At 52.4% G+C, this 16,560-nt stretch overlaps 1 protein-coding gene across 3 annotated transcripts in view; it reads left to right on the forward strand.

Moving 5' to 3' along the window:
* LOC117902737 (mucin-5AC) overlaps positions 1-16,560 on the forward strand; it is a 45,022-nt gene that overhangs the window by 7,016 nt on the left and 21,446 nt on the right. Inside the window, exons 3-9 of one of the 3 annotated variants that reach the window (XM_034814334.1) lie at positions 5,883-6,279; positions 6,463-8,781; positions 8,943-9,356; positions 10,116-12,637; positions 12,716-15,701; positions 15,772-16,323; positions 16,387-16,526. In XM_034814334.1, the coding sequence (XP_034670225.1) occupies positions 5,883-6,279; positions 6,463-8,781; positions 8,943-9,356; positions 10,116-12,637; positions 12,716-15,701; positions 15,772-16,323; positions 16,387-16,526 (9,330 nt within the window). Of the gene's footprint in view, positions 1-5,882; positions 6,280-6,462; positions 8,782-8,942; positions 9,378-9,422; positions 9,444-10,115; positions 12,638-12,670; positions 15,702-15,771; positions 16,324-16,386; positions 16,527-16,560 lie in introns of those variants that run through there. The other 2 variants (XM_034814316.1, XM_034814325.1) reach the window with 2 other exon arrangements.

Genomic DNA, 16,560 nt, shown 5'->3' on the forward strand with positions numbered 1-16,560 from the left:
TAAGGGTATTTAGTGTGTGCTTAAGTCTTTTTTAAACTTTCAAACGAGGAAAAGCTAAGGTGATCTTAAGTGTCTTCAGGTTCCAGTTTTTATGTCCTACCAAAAACTACAACGATCGTTAGATCCTAAATAGGTTAACATTTCGAGAAACTGAAGGTATTTTCTTATTATCAGAAGCTATATATCGAAGTAGAAGGTATCTTAAGTGCCCAAATGCATATTTATATGTTTGTACATATTTTTATACATCAACTTTTTACTTTCGGGAAGAGTCGAGACGAGTTTGCCGTGCAATATTGGGCGTCCTACGCTCTCGCGACTTTTCTTTGCTCTACCTTGAGCAACTTTCACACTTTCGCACACATACACATTGGCCCATGCACCCCTCTCTTTCTCACTCTCTTGTTCTCTGTATCATTTGACTTTGCACAACAGTTAGTCAGCAAACGGTTTTTGTATCTGTATGTACAAATGTATTTCGGTTTCCGTATCTGTATCTGGCCTTAGTAGCTGGTAGACAAACAAAACAAACGGATCTTATCTGGGAATTAGTGCCCCACTTGGGTCTTTCATCAGTTGATTGAAGATCCCAAGCGTAAGAACAGCTGGTCCACGGCGGGGGCGGGTTCTGGACAGGCACAGGCACAGGCACATTCAGAGGCCCCGGCAAACCTTGCCCGCGGCCATATGCTAATCTGGAGTGCATCTAATTACAATGGAACACGTTTCCACTACCGTAGGCTGCTGGCCTTGGTAGCGGTTCTACGTATTGTAACAAAACCAGATCATAGCCATCAGGGATCCCGGTCCGTTCTAGCCTTATAATTGCTCTCATTATTATGTTAGATCTTCAGATTAAGTTAAGTTTTGTGTTGAAGTGATCAGTGATCTCATAGTGAAATCCATACTATGATTTTTACTCTATGCAAGATCTGTTCAGCAACCACTGGAAAAATTCCTATCTATTCCCAAAAATTGGACAAATCTGTAAATTTGATTTTATATTAGCTTTGTTCAAGTAATTGAATGATCTGTCGTGACTTGTTCACCAGATCAGCTGTGGCCACTCCACTCTCCTCTTAGCACTCAATTGATGTCTCGCCAAGATCAAATGGGGGATCAATTCTTCGAATGAGGTTCCCAAATTATAGACACCAAGAGACTACATTTTCATTCAGTTATGGTTCATCTGTGCTGTGTGTAGTTTTGAAACTCTTTAAATCTGACGCAAACAGATGGATCGTAATGTGAGTAAACCATTTCTGGAATTCATTGAGAGTATCTACATATCTACTATTTAGATATCTACTTGATTTCATATCGACTCGATCTTCTGTCAATAACTGATAAATATGCTTGATATATTCAGTCTCAATTTGATCCATCACCAATGAAGTTTCGAGGCCTTTCATGCGCGGATCTGTGAAACGGAACTCCAAATGCAGTCATAAATAATACAAAGTTATTGTTTGGACTACGTTATGCATAAAGATATTCCCCCCATTCGCTTCGTATGAGATCATTTCGACAACTTCTCAGATTGAGGGAGATTTCTCTCTGTTTTTTCGCTTAATTTCCACACAAATATGGCAACGACGATTTTTGGTTATTTGTATGTCCATATGTTTTTACGTCTGTATGTACGACAGATCCATCGACCATATATCAAGTTTGCATTATAATTTTCAATGCGTGTGCGATGCCTACCCCCCCTAACCCCTTCCCCACACACACACGGCATCATTTGACAGCTGTCCATCGATCAAAACGACATACTGGAAACAAATACAGAAACGGAGTTACACGATTTTTCCCATGGCGCAACGGAGAGCCCCTGCAACGGATTGGTGCTTAGTATGCAGGAGGGTACCACGAAAGTACTCCACTTTCGGAGAACAGAACATATGTACATATGGTAGAGGAGATGACTGGCTGGCGGGAATGTTTTATTCACCTGGGGCGATGTCATACCCAAAATAAGACGAAAACAATTAACAGCACAACCGAAAAATCGAAAACACAAATAATACCATGTCTGCGACAGCGTGAGCATAAACATGTTTCGCTAACTCTCTCGACTGCGCTGCTGCTTCGGCTGTTTCTCTGCTGCCAGCGCAAGGTATAAAAATTAGCAGGTATGGCAGTTCTGTGCAAGCAAATAACAGACCCATGACTCATAATACATATATGCATGTACATTTATTTGTGTATGCTGTATGCTGTTTCGCACTTATCAAAATCTAAAACTAACAAACAGCTGCCGGGATACTTTTGGACTTTGCCACCTCCCTTAATTATTGTGCATTGCCGACGTCGACGTTGGCGTTGCCGTACACGTCAGCGAAGCGTTACCGTCGCTGCTGCTGCTGTCGCTGCTCTGCTGCTGACACAATTCTGATTCGCAATTGGCAGTGCTCTGGCCCGCCGGCGTCGTACGACGGACGTACAGGGGCAATTAGGTCGCTTGCATATTAAAAGGCATCAAAATTGAAACGAAATTGGTATAAAAATAGCCACTGACGCCCCAAGTCAGAGACTGGTGGGTGGGCAATGTGGTGTGATGTTGTGACGGGGTGTGGGGGTTTGTGCAAAGTGCAAAACAATTTCATAAATTGAACTGATTGCCGATGGCAGACGCCGCTCTCGACCGCCCTCTCTCTCTCTCGTTCTCAATCACTTTCTACTGTAGGCCGCCGCTCTCCTGTTAACTTTGGCTACACTGCACAAAAAACAAGGTCACAATTTCCATTGAACAAATGTCACATATGCAACAAAACGGGAGAGTTATGGCTACCAACGAACTTTAAAGTTTCTTTAAGATTTTTTTGCTGGATAGTTGGCAAATATGACATTAGAAAGTGAGGTGCTAATACCACATGTGGATGCATTTTTTTTCAGTGTACTGCTCTGCTCTCGCCAGTGCCCACAATCTTGATCACTTTTCAATGTCATAGCGGTGCGGTGGGGTGCGGTGCGTTTCCCACGCACCAAGAGACATCAGCAGGTAGCAGCTCTCTCACTATCGCTTGGTGACCTCTCCCTATCACTCTCTTTCTCTCTATCACATTCCCCCCTGCCATTGTCTTGATGAGCAGCTATCTTAAGCCAGGAAATTCTTGACTCTTATCGCCTTTGATATGCACTTGAGAGGTAGAGGGAAACAGTCAAGTGCTATTCGCAGTGTTTCGCAAATATGGAATGACCCAATGGAATACTCCCGCTCCGTACCCATCCCCACAAACTGTTTTGTGTGACTTAAATATATAAATAAATCTGACAAAGGAATGATGTACATATCTTTAACCTCTGATACCAGCTTGTTTTCCTTCCTTGCTTCAATTAAGTTTTATTAAATCTTTATTTCAATAGCAAAACAATTTTTTGCCAAAAAATGATGAGGGGGGAAAAGAAACGACAAGGCAGCGTTGACCTCCAAAGCTAACACGACAGCAGAAAATTTAAAATAAAAAACCTTTAAATGAACGGCACAAATGAAATGAAACAACAACAAAAACAACAAAAAAGAAACACAAAAACTCTATAATAATTTATCAGCATTCGCACATCAACAAAAATCTCGCACGTCACGTCATCATCATCATCATCTGTCGCAGCAGCAACAGAGAGAGAGAGAGAGAGACAGAGAGAAGCAGAGATCCATCCAGCCATCCATTCCTCATCATTAGTGGAGGAGGGCGGCCTGCAGTCAGCGGCAGCGCCAGCGTCGACGCCAACAGGTTGCCGTTGCCGGCTGCTGCCGCTGCTGCTGCAGAGGTGCGAAGACTGACTCTGCCGCTGCCATTGCTGTTGGCGTCGTCGTCGTCGGCTTCAACTGGTTATCATGGGCGCTTTTAGAAATTACGTCATTCGTGGAAGCCTACAATGTGTGCTTAGATTGAGGTGAGAAACTCACCGACAGCGCTCTCACGACTAGGCGACTAGGCGGAGAGACAGAGCTGTGGCTCACCCTCACATAAATAAACCTTTGGCGGCTCTCTGACGACGACGGCGGCAACGACCAGTTCTTGCAAAGTGCAGCAACGTATTCGCAGTCACGCGCACACGAACACGCACACGCACGCATCCACACATAGACACAGAATTGCATTTGTTTTTCGTCTCTTTGTCAATGCCATGCCAATACATTGGCTGTGAGAGAGATGAGTGAAAGCGGAGAGCCAGCCAGCGCCATCTGTAGTGCCATTTGGGCTTTGTGCTTTTTTTTTACGATTTTCTGTGGCGAAATGGTAATGATTGAACCAAAAAGAAACCACTTGGCCATCAATCACTGAAACGGTACGAATATGATGTACCGGCTATTGGATAGATTTCACTAATAGCCATAGATAGATGCGATCGTATGGTGGGAAAATGAATATTTAAAGAACAGAAATGTAAAAAATTAATATGTATATAAAATGTATACATAGTTGGGAGTTGGGAGTATCTACCAGTATCATCTGTTGGTTGAAAATTCATCGAGACACCACAGACAGTCTAAGATATGCTACCATCTGGATATAGAACGTTTACGAATGATTGCCATATCGGAATCTGTATGCACAATGCCAAAAAATATTGATAATTGAATGCAAAATTCGTACAAACTTTAATAAGTCTCGGAAACCCATCCCATGCCAACTTGAATAATGAGAGTTTTAAACGAGTTCTGGAAGTTCTGGCTGGAAGTTAGGCACTCCCTCTGCCACGCCACCAGTCCACCACTCTGATGATCGAGAACGGGGTGTCATTATTTTGAATATAAATGTTAATGTCATTGGACATGTTTTTCCGCCAAACGAATCCGTGTGTGTGGTGATGATATCACCGCCGCTCACTTCAACTTTTAGTAAATGTGTTTGCCAGCAAAATTTGGAGTTGCTGATCGCTGCCTGCTTGCTGTTTGTTTTCCTGTCCCCCATTCTAGATTATTGTTAAAAAATAGTGATGATGTATTTATGATTAAATCGTATCTACAAATGTACTCTGTACTCGTATGTACTGTGTGGCTCTTTGTTGCTGATCCATTGCTTATCGGTCAGTGTTTGTTCGAGGTGTTCCGTTGTTCGGCATTTTGTTTATTTATTTATAAGCTAAAGTAACAGTCTACTGATCCACCGATACCGATTACGATACGCATTCTGATAATACAAATATTTAGCACACAAGTTCCGGTTCGTACTTGTTGCCATTCCGGTTCAGAGTTTTCTCGGCTCTTAGCTGAAGATTTGCAAGGGGAAAATAACCCAACGAAAGCTCCCCGATAGGGGTTGTTTTTTGGGTGCTTCTGTTTCTCCAATAAATTTCACAGAAAGAGTATTCCACCATTTTTGGACACTGCATGTCTTCCCGTGGAAGAGTTGAAATGGGATCCGTACAAAAATTCCCAAGAATCGAACACGAAACGAAACAACATTGAGTCCGCTATCAATATGGCTATATGGCTATATGACACTGGTTGGCTGACTCAGTGCTGGCTGGACGGTGTGTTGGCTGGCCGACTGGCTAATTGGCGGGGGATGGTGGCGATGGGGGAGCACTGCGATTGTGTCTCTGGGGAGGGCGTCTTAAAAGGCGAACTAGTTGCTGGAAATGGTGAGCGACTTTGGGCACGCGTGGGCTGTGCACTCCACTCCACTCCAATCGACTCGAATCGACTCGACTCGACTTGACTCGATGCGATTCCACTTCACTGCACCTCGCCTCGGCTCATCTCTACACTCCACACTCCACTCGATGCCCACTCGAGAGCTGGAGCTCTAATTGGCTCAAGGACAGGGGTACTGACTGTGGCGGTCCATCGACTGTGGGATCTGTTTGGTTAAATAAACCATGAAAAACCAAACTCATTTGTGGCTCTTCTTCTCCCCCATTCATTGTAGTGGCAGCAGTCCGAGGACAGCGAACGCAAGAAGCAGATCCGATCGCATCTCTACAAGCTGCGAGAGTCGCGTCTCTGCAATCTGTACAGGCACGAAGCGGACCCAATGGCGGAGCCACAGGGAAATGGTAATGGCAATGGCAATGGCACGTCCTCGCTGACTGGTTTCGGGGCCAAGGATCCGCTGGCCACGAGCCACGGGGATGCGCTGCTCGATCAGAATTTCCAGAGCCTCAAGTCCAAGGAGGTGCGCGACTCGATGAGTCCCACCCATGAGCTCAAGTTCCATTCGATGACACTCACGCAGCCGAGCAGCACCGGCTGGGATGTGCAGACCTCATCGGAGGTTAGCCCCGATGGCCGGGCATTCCGCACGGAGACTCTGGCCAAGACAGATGGTAAGTCCCATTCCCCATTCTCTCTCCCCCTCTGTCTGAACACCAAACAACCTAACCCCAGTCCCTTGTCGCTATTTATGTGTGTGTCTAACCCTCTTCCAATTCTCTCTCTCCGTCTCTTTCTGTTCGTATGTGAAATGTCCCGTCTCTGTGCATCTGCAATGCTCTGCGGTGGTGCTCCAGGCATTGAGAAGCTCAATGGGGGCGGCCTGGCCGAGTTCAAGGGAAGGAACGAGCAGCGATCGAGCGCCTCGCATCAGGGCGATGACCAGAACTACGTGAAGAAGGCCTCGGAGAGCACCAATACCCAGCTGCAGGAGAAGGTGGTGTTTGGTGACGAGAACAGCGGACGCACCGAGATGAAGGTGAGCTCCACCTCCACCTCCTCCTCGTCCACCAAGAAGGTGGTGTCCTCCTCCTCCTCCTCCTCCTCAAAGGTGGAGTTCGCCGATGAGCCCGCCGCACAGCCAGCGCGCTATCTCATGGATGACCAGGAAAAGGTGTACCAGCAGCAGCTGCAGCGAGAGCAGCGCGAATGGGAGGAGAAGTGTCGTGTCCAGGAGCAGCGCATCCTGCAGGAGCAGCAGCAGCAGCAGCAGCGACAACAGCAGGAGGAACGCTACTCGGAGAGTCGCGAACAGAGCAACAGCACAAGGAACGTCCAGACCCAGCAGCACTACGAGGAGAACAAGCGCTACGTGGACATGGACAAGGCATCGCCCGAGTACCAGCGCCATGTCCAGCACTTGATGTCGCAGCCCGGTGAGATCATCTCCAACACGGTAGAGTACCCCAAGCCCAATGTGAAGATGATCACCACGGTGAAGCGACTGCCCGATGGCACCATTGTCAAGAACAAGCGCTACGAGACGGAGCAAGTGAATCAACCACAAGCCCAGTCGCAGACTCAGACCCAGACGCAGACCCAGACGCAGACTCAGAGTCAGCGACGTGCCCAGGATGTGCATGATAGCCATGTCCGTAATGAGACCCACAGCCAGAGCCAGCCTCGTGATGTGGTGGACAATGCAGAGCCACTGGGACGTCGTCCTGGACAGCCACAGCAACAGCAACAGCGACCGGTGGAGCGGGAGAGGGAGCGGGAGCAGGAGCAGGTGACTCAGTCCCAGAGTTTCTCGTCGGTGAAGAAATCGAGTCGTCGCTTCTCCACGGAAACCACTTCGGAGACGGTCGAGGAGTTTGATGACCGCGGCCAACCCATCACTGGCGTCCCAGCCGCCGGTCGTCCCTCGGTGCCCCAGTCGGTGCGCCAGCAGGTGGCACCGCCACCACAAACCAGTGACTTCTCCACGCACGGCTTTCCCTCGGTGCGGCCCAACAAGCCCACGCAGGAGTTCTCCAGCCAGCGGCCCAGCAACGAGACGGAGCAGGAGGTGGTGGTGGTCAAGTCGGAGAAGAGTCGCAATGTCAAGCAGAGCAGCAGCTCCCAGCACACCATCGAAACGGAGTTTGTGGATCAGCCTCAGTCGCAGCCGCAGATTGCAGCCACAGCTCAGGCGCCTATTCCCAGCTGGGAGCAGCCAGCAAGTCCCAGGCGCCAGCCTGTCGATGACTACAGCACCCATGGCTTCCCATCGGTGCGATCTCGGCCGGATCAGCCGGATGGCGAGGTGCTTGTCACGTCCAAGTCGGTGAGCCGCAACCAGAGCGCGAGCCACAAGTCACAGACGGAGCGCATTATCGAGACGCAGGTGGATCAGGACTATGCCAAGGCGCATCCCAAAAGTCACACGCACACCCACCCCATCACGACCCACTCGCACGGGCAGTCCCCGCAGTCTGCCAGTCCACGCCGCACTCCGACGAGCACCCATGGCTTCCCCTCGGCCCGATCTCCCACACGTCCCTCGCCAGACTCGGCTGCGCGACGCCCGGCGCCCCAGACACCCGCTGCGGGCGCTCGTCCAGGGACTCGAGGCGGCAACGTTCCGAACAGCTCGGACACGACGACCACAACCACGACCGTGACGCGTCGCCAGCTGCAGAAGGAGCGCGAGGTGGACGCCGCCCATCGGGCATTTGCGGCCTCGCTGCGCAGCAGTTCGCCGGCGGATAGCACCACTTCGGTGGGCTCGCACCACCATCAGACGCCGCGTTCGAGCATCTCCTCAAGCCGCACCTACCGCCGGGAGGGACGCGAGGGCTCGCACGACAGTCAGGCGCCCTCGGAGTCGAGTCGCATCAGCACCACGACGGTGACCAGACAGACATCAGGCGGTGGCTCAGCCCCAACCACACCCAGGAGTGTGGGTAAGACGCCGGTGGTGAAGCAGCAGCAGGTGACGACCACAAAGACGATTAGCAACGAACCCAAGTCGCCCACCCAAAAGGCGGCAACGACTACTGTAACGACCACGACAACCAGCACCATCAAGACTGGGGGTGGTGCAGGTCCCTCCTCCCCGACAGCAGCAACTCCACCACCAGCACCACAATCTCCAACAACAGCAGCCGCTCCAGCCAGTTCCGCTCCAGTTCCAGGTACGAAATAAAAAAGAAAAAAAACGAAACTGAAAATCTCAAGAAAAAAAAATAAGAAAAAAATACATACAGAAAAGTAAAGAAGATGAATCTATAACTATATCATAATATATATATATATATATCGGAAAAACTATGTATATGAATGTACTATCCTTCAGATAACAAGCTATCACAGTATACGTATACTACCACTAAGCCTGGCGACATATTCTCTCTGCCATCAACTCCAACTCCAACTCCAACTCCAACTACTCCTCCTACTATTAACAACGAACCAACAACAACAACAACCACAACAACAACACCACTAACCATCAACAACAACAAAGACAAGAACACAGCCACTGGCAGCACTACGGCAACCAGCACCACCACCAGCCACGACCAAGAACCCATCCGAAAGGTTAAGGTGAGCGCCAATGAGGCGCATGAGGCTGTGCCAGTGGCAGTGGCAGTGGCAGAGCCACCCTGTGTGAAGCGTCAATACTATCAGCTGGGACCTGAAACCGCTAACGAAACCCTCAACGCGGGGGAAACCGTAGCACCAGTGCCCCGTCCCTTCGAGAGCGTTGGTAAGGCAACTCCCGAATAAAAGCAAAAGAAACGAAATAAATTAAACAATTATTTGAATAGTCAATAAACGTTAAAGATATTGAACAGCCCATCAATCAATCAATTTGTGTATGCCTATGCTCTCTCTCTCTCTCTCTCTCTCCTTAATTCCTTTTTGTTTTCTTTCGAAAATGTTTTTCTTTTTTGCAAATAAATATACTTAAAACCGAAAAACAAAAAGCAAATGCCAAATGTTTGAAATGTTCAATGTCTTGACCACTCACTGCCCCCGAACAACGTGCACCACACACACGCACACACGCACACACGCACACACAGAAACACGTTAAGGAAGGACGATTAACACAAACAACAACAATCCACACGCAGCCTGTAGTGCAAAACAAAAAACAAAAACAAAACTCTCCTCTCTAACTCTCTTCTTCCACTAATGGGGCCGCCAAAATGGGTCTTTGCCTGCCTACAAATCTGTGCCTGTTCTTTCCTGTTTGCCTGCCGCCTAACCCCCCTCCACCCCTGCCCGTAGTGCCTCGTAGAGTGCAGCCTAACACGTAGTAAGTAGCAGCCTCCAAGCGCAACCCGTAGTCGTAACTAATCCATTAACTGGGAAAGAGCCACCAACAAACGAAACAAAACAAAACAAAAAATTTAAAACACAAGCCCCACAGTGGCAGATCTACGATCTATGGCCCCCAAATCCCGATCCACCCTCGATAACCGCTGATGATCTGCTCCCTGTTGATGTCTACTCCCCGCAGCCACCAAGCAGACGGCAACCAAGACGCGTTACCAGCCGAGGAACGAGGAGCAATCCGAACCCCAACCCGAGTCCACATCCAAACCCAAGTCAAACCTTGTCAGTTCCAGGGGCAATTCAAAGTCTCCAAGCGTCGAACGTCGTCCCGTCTTCAGGGAAACGACATTCGAGGGCAGGCGCGCCTCCAAGCCAGAGGAGGATGTTCTGCTCATTGAGGAGCAGATCCTCATCGATGAGACGACGTTTCAGTCACGGCCCCGGGCCCATCCCAAGCCCAAGCAAGGCAGCCCCGAACCAGGACTGCCCCAATCCAGGGCTCAGAGCCCAGAGAAGCCGCGGGTTTCGCCACGACAGAGCCCCGAAAAACAGGCACAACCTCTGACGGCAGCTCGTCGTCCAAGCGCCGAGAAGCAGCTGCCGTCCAAGGAGAGCCCCCACAGACAGGTCAGTCCCGAGAAGCAGCTGCCCAGAAAGTCGCAGGTTCCCCTGTCGCCCGTTGGGCGTGCTAAAAGCCCTGAGAAATCGGAGCCAGCAAGGGCTCAGCGTCCAGAGAAGGAGACACCAAGGGCTCTGAGTCCTGACAAAGAGCCTGGATTGCCCAGACGATCATACCAGCTGCCAAAAGAGAGCAGCAGCCCCCAGCAAGTGGTGCCCAAGGCTCAGACTCCCACTCCCCTAGAGCCAGCCCTGCCCAACACTTCTCAGAGAGCCCAGAGTCCCGAGAAGGAGAGCCCCCGGCAACCTCAGCTGGGTTCCCCACGACAGAGCCCCGAAAAGGAGAGCCCCCCGTCGGACCCACTTCAGCCATCAGTCCAGCAGAAAAGAGAGGAAGAACTCTTCCGCAGCACCATCACAACCCATCAGACACGAACGACGAACGATAATCTGAACGATGAATTTCTAACGAACGAACGCCAGAGGCAGCGCCAAAACGAAAAGGATTCCATACCGCAGCAGCAAGCCGGACCCGAGCCCGAACCAAAAACCAAAACCCAACCGCAACACGAAGAAGCCACAGAAAGTCCCGATGGTGGTTTATTCTCCAAAGGAGCCGACTCCGGGCCCGAGCCAGAGCCAGAGCCAGTGCAGGGGGAGGCGCCCACTTATCGCAAAAAGGGTCTGAGTCGTCGCGAGACTTTCGAGGATCGTTGCCGCAAGATCCTGGGCATGGAGGAGGATGGCGATACCCAGGGCAGCTACATAACGCGGCCCAATGATGACAATGATGATGATCAGACTCAAACAGAGGAGGAGGATGAGCAGGAGATTAAGCAAACAACCACCACACAGAGGCAGACGGAGACGGAGACCATTGAGGTAAAGATCGAAGATTGCCTCGATGACGACGATGATGATTATAGTGATCAGCCATCGCGTCGTGTCACCGAAACCTTTGTGGTGCGCACCCAGCCGAAAATCAAGGTGGACCAGGCCTCACAGCCCGAGCTCAGTGAGCTCCTTGTGGATGTTGAGGAGACCTCAAAGGCGGACAATACCCATCACATACCCAACCCCAAAGAGGATGCCGAGACGATCAATGTGTATGAGGAGACGACGATATTCAACACCAAGCGACCCGCAAAATCTCCTTCGCCTGTCCCACAGACACCACGGAAATCTACCAGCAAGTCTCCTTCGCACTTGCCTTCGCCGTTGCCTGCTCCTTCGCCTTCGCCTTCGCCCTCTCCTGCTCCTTCACCAGCTTTCGCTCCCCATTCCAAGCCGGAGCCAGAGACTGTGTCGACGAGCTTCATCACCGAGAAGATCATCGCTTGCCAGACCACAAAGACCAACAGAAAGTCACAGCCGGAGAGCCAGGCGGGTCCCAGCACCAAGAACATTTCTTCACCCAAGAAAGAGGAACCCCAAGAGGAGCTGCTGCCCAAGAAGCGCCCAAGTGTAACGACGAGCACCAAAACCGAAACCGAAACCGAACGTCGTAATTCCCGCACCAGCCCCACTAAGCAACCAACTCCGTTGCCAAAGTCTGCCGCCCCAAAGGGTCCACGAAAGGAGTCGCTGACGGGTCGCAAGCCGGAACCAAATGGACCCAAGCGTGACAGTGTCGTGGAGGAGACCCGCACCAACACGACCACTTCGACCACAACGAAAACGGGTCGAAAGCCCAGTGATGGTAGTGCCTCTCCGTCCATCAAGGATCGCCTGCGATCTTCGCCGCGTAAGCAGAAGCCTCCAGTCCACAACCAGACACCAATCAAAGCGGATAATGTGGATGGGGATACAAGCACCTCCCCAGACGTGAGTCCTTCGCGTGTGGCACCCAACACAGAGCGTCGTCGGTCGAGCAACATTTCGGTGCACACGGAGATCATTATCGATCACACGGCTCCAAAGTCGCCGCGATCCGAGCGCAGACCCCAGCTGTTAGCCGCCTTGAGCCCTGCCGCTGCACGAAAGTTGCCGGTGACTGAGCGCAAGGAGTCGGCACCCGTACCGAGGGTGACACGACGCGATAAGGCCGACAAGGTCATGCGATCCACCAGCGAGAACATCATCAAAGTGGTCAACGGGCAAAAGCATCCACATCCACACAAGCAGCAGCCCCAGCAGCCCCAGCAGCACCAGCAGCACCAACCCAAGCAGCAGCCCAGGCCCAGCCAGCCCTCCAAGCCCGAAATGAGCAGCCTGAGGCCCGTAGAACGGGGAAGCCGACCCAGCAAATGCTTCACCACCAAGACTATCAATCTGAGCGAACAGCTGCTGACCAACAGCGAGGACATGATCATCGACATACAGCAGGCAAAGAGCTCCCGAGAGCCCTCACCGGATCGCATCGTTCCCACGCCAGTGAACGCCACGGCCGTAGAAACGGGTAAGCCGCGCTATCCGGATGTGGTGCAGGAGCCGGACGATGAGCCGCGCAAGAAGCCGCAAGTGACCAACATACCCATCTTCGAGGAGGCGGCCAATGCCTATGTGGGCTGTCAGATATCGGAGCTGCGCAGCTCCAATGGCCTGGACGACGACATACTCGACAATCCCATGGTGGAGGCGCCCCAGAGCCTGGACTATCCCACGGGCAGCACCAGTACCAGCGCAGAGCCGTCCCATCCCGTGCAGCCGGTGCAGCCGCAGGACACTGATGAGTGTCTGCTCAGCGTGCACGAGAAGGTCTCTCGCTTCACCCACTCCGCCGAGCAGGTGAAACAGCCGCGCAGCTCCGTGCCCTTTAGCCGGGAGTTCGATGCGAATGCCAGGATACCCGACAACGACGAGTGCCTGCTGAGCATCAACCAGAAGGTGGACAAGTTCCTGCGCACCGCCGAGAACATAACGAGGCAGCCGCTGACGCCCACACCCAGCCGGGAGTTGGAGCGCCCTAGTTTCGAGGAGATGGATGAGGAGCTGTGGCAGGATGACTGCACACTGAGCGTCTCCCAGAAGGTGCACAAGTTCATTGACACCGCCGAGAAGCTGGCCCCGACGGCGCCACAGAAGTCGCCACGTCTCGTGGCCAGCATCGAGCGTCACATTTCGCGGCAGGAGACGGACTTGGAGCAGGAATCGGAGCCGGAACTGCAATCGGATCGCGAGGAGGATGAACACCCCAAGCAGCAGACCCAGCAGGAGTCGGAAGAGGAGGAGCCGCTGCCCATGACAAAGAGCCACACGACAGCCATTGAGTTGAAGAGGCAAAAGGATATCCTCAGCCGTCCATCGGTGTTCGGGCAGGCATCACCCAAAAGTCCATCCACACCGACGATGACACCCAAGCAGAATGGCACAAAACCGAAAAGTACTCCAAGCAGCAGCCTGATCACCGAGGAGCGTCGATCCTACAGGAATCAAACCACAACTGGAAGCACCACAAAGCCCATGAAGTCACCCCAGCAGCAGCCGAGCAGCAGCTCGGTACCCAGGGGTAGCAATGCCAATGCCCCATCGAAACCCACAACGAAAACCACGCCAAACATGGAACATGTCAGCCAGCAGCAGTGGGTGGTTAGCGATGTTGATGCGGATGTGGATGTGGAGATGGTGGGACCAGCACCACCCACACACCAGAAACCCGCAAACAGCCGCAAGCCTCCAAGGCGTTCGGCCTCGCCCTCACCCATACGCTCGTCACCGTCGCCGTCGCCGTCGCCGTCCCAGTCTCCTTTAACTTCGCCCTTTCGGTCACCCAGTAGACTCACCACCACTGGCACCACCCGAACCAACTTAAACTTGAACTCGAGCACCGCCAGTGCAGTTCGAACCACCACAGAGCACCACCAGCACAGCCACAGTCAGAGGCAGCAGCACAGCGGCACCACCACTAAGCCAAAAAGTCCAAAATCCATTCCAAGCCCAAGCCCAAGCCCTAGCCCGACTAACCAACACCCAAGAAAAGTCACAGACACTGCTGATCCCGAACCTCCTGTACACGTTAAATCCCTTCCAGCAATCCCAAATGGGCGGACTGTAGCCACTCGCAGGAATGTGTTCGAGAAGACACCACCACCGACACCACCACAGGAAGCAGCAGCGCCAACAGAGCCGCAGGCTGTGGGCGGCGGTCGTCGTCCCTCGTACATGGATCACACCAAGAGCTCTCTGGAGCACATACGCCGCGACTCGCTTGAGATCAATAAGAACAACTATTCGCGCAAGTCATCGGTGGAGGATGACTCCGGGGTGGAGCCACGGAATCCGAACACATCGGTCAAGTTTGATGTGCCCAAGAAGGAGGAGAAGATCAAACCGAAGATCAGCGATCAGGAGATTGAGGAGATCTTTGATCTGCAGTTGCTCGAACAGCTACTGGAGACGGTGAGCAGCTACGAGATGCGTCGCCGGATACGCGCCCAAATGCGGCTCATCCGAAAGAACATGATCAATGCGGGGACTAGCAGCAGCAGCACCACCACCACCACCACCACAACGGTAGTGAAGACCTCGCCCAGTGCTGCACCACAGCCGAGGAAGCATCAGCCACAGCAGCAGGATGCAGTGTCTCCACGCGATCGTAGCCACAGTCCGGTGTCCAAGACCAGCAGCAGCAGCCTCAAGGAAGTGCGAACCACCAGCAGCACTACCAGGAGACAGCGCTCAGAGCAGGTGGATAGCACCACTGGCCCAGGTGGATCCACGCCGCAGGGCAAGCCGCCGGTGAAGCCACGAGAGAGGAGCGCCAGTCCGGCCCATCGGCGTCGCAGCAGTCCGCCCGGCAAGCAGTCGCCAGGGAGCACCACTCGGACTCCAAACAGTGGCACTGGGCCACGTGCTGGGGCACCCAGCAAGCCATCACACCAGGGGCCCATCTGGGCAGATCGCACCAAGGTGCTCAAGGGTCACGGTCCCGTCTCCAATGGTGGATCCAGTCCGCGGAAGGGATCTGACACGAGCACCACCAGTACCAGCACTAGCAGCACCACCGGGAAGGTGACACGAACCCTGCAGAGCACCAGCACCAGCTCCAGCTCCACTGCCAGCTCCAGCACTAGGCAGGCAGGCAAGCAGCGCGAGGAGGACTCCATCACATCCAGCTACGGAGTGGGACCCACTGACGAGAATGGACTGCCCCTCTTTGGGATAAGAGCCCTCAAAAAGAAAAGTCAGCCGGCACCGTGTGAGACCAAGCAAGGTAAGCAAGGATCAGCTCTAGTCCCTAATTCCGTTACCGATTCCTTAAGCGATTCCTGTTCCGTCTTTAGAAGTCACAGGCTATGTGATCGAGGAGCAGTTCTACTCGGACAACAAGTCCCCGCCCCGACACGAGCGCCAGGAGCTTATCTACTCGAGCAATGCCGATGAATTGGCTTCCATACAGACGCAGATGCTGCTGGACGATGACTACCAGCCGGAGTTGAATACCAAGCTGGTCCGAGAGTTCAAGAAAGTCGAGTCCGAGGCACAGCCGCAGTCAGAGATGGATGCCAGATATGTGCGTCGGGGTTCGGTGAAGGAGCTAAGCGAGAAGTTCATACGTAAGGAGTCCTCCTCGTCGACTCACTCCAGCACCTCGCAGTCGCTGGTGAGCAGCCGCACAGAGCATGCAGCGGATGCCGAGGAGGAGGAGACGACCGAGGACAGTGAATCGAATGAGGTGTGCAGCGTCATCGAGGCACCACAGATGCGCCAGGGGTCAAGCAGCACAACCACAACCCGATCCAGCAATACGCGTTCCTTCCTCAACAGTAGCGCCGATCAACGACAGGTGACCAGCGTGGATGATGTCCTCGAGCGCATGCGAAATGCCGATCATGGTGCGACCCCCAAAAGACATCTGCAATTTCCCAGTTAATCATCCCAAACCATTTCCCTTGCAGTGGAGGAGCCTGGCGACACAAACGAGGATCGTGAGGCACGCGCTCTGCTCAACAAATTCCTTGGGGCAAGTGTGATAATGCAGGGCGTTGAGAGCATGCTACCACCCACGACCACGGGTCAGCGCCTGAATAGCCAAGGGGTGAGTACCTCCCAGAAATATCGGGAATCTAAAA

This window comes from Drosophila subobscura, chromosome A, assembly GCF_008121235.1.
Source record: "Drosophila subobscura isolate 14011-0131.10 chromosome A, UCBerk_Dsub_1.0, whole genome shotgun sequence".
Lineage (NCBI taxonomy): Eukaryota > Metazoa > Arthropoda > Insecta > Diptera > Drosophilidae > Drosophila > Drosophila subobscura.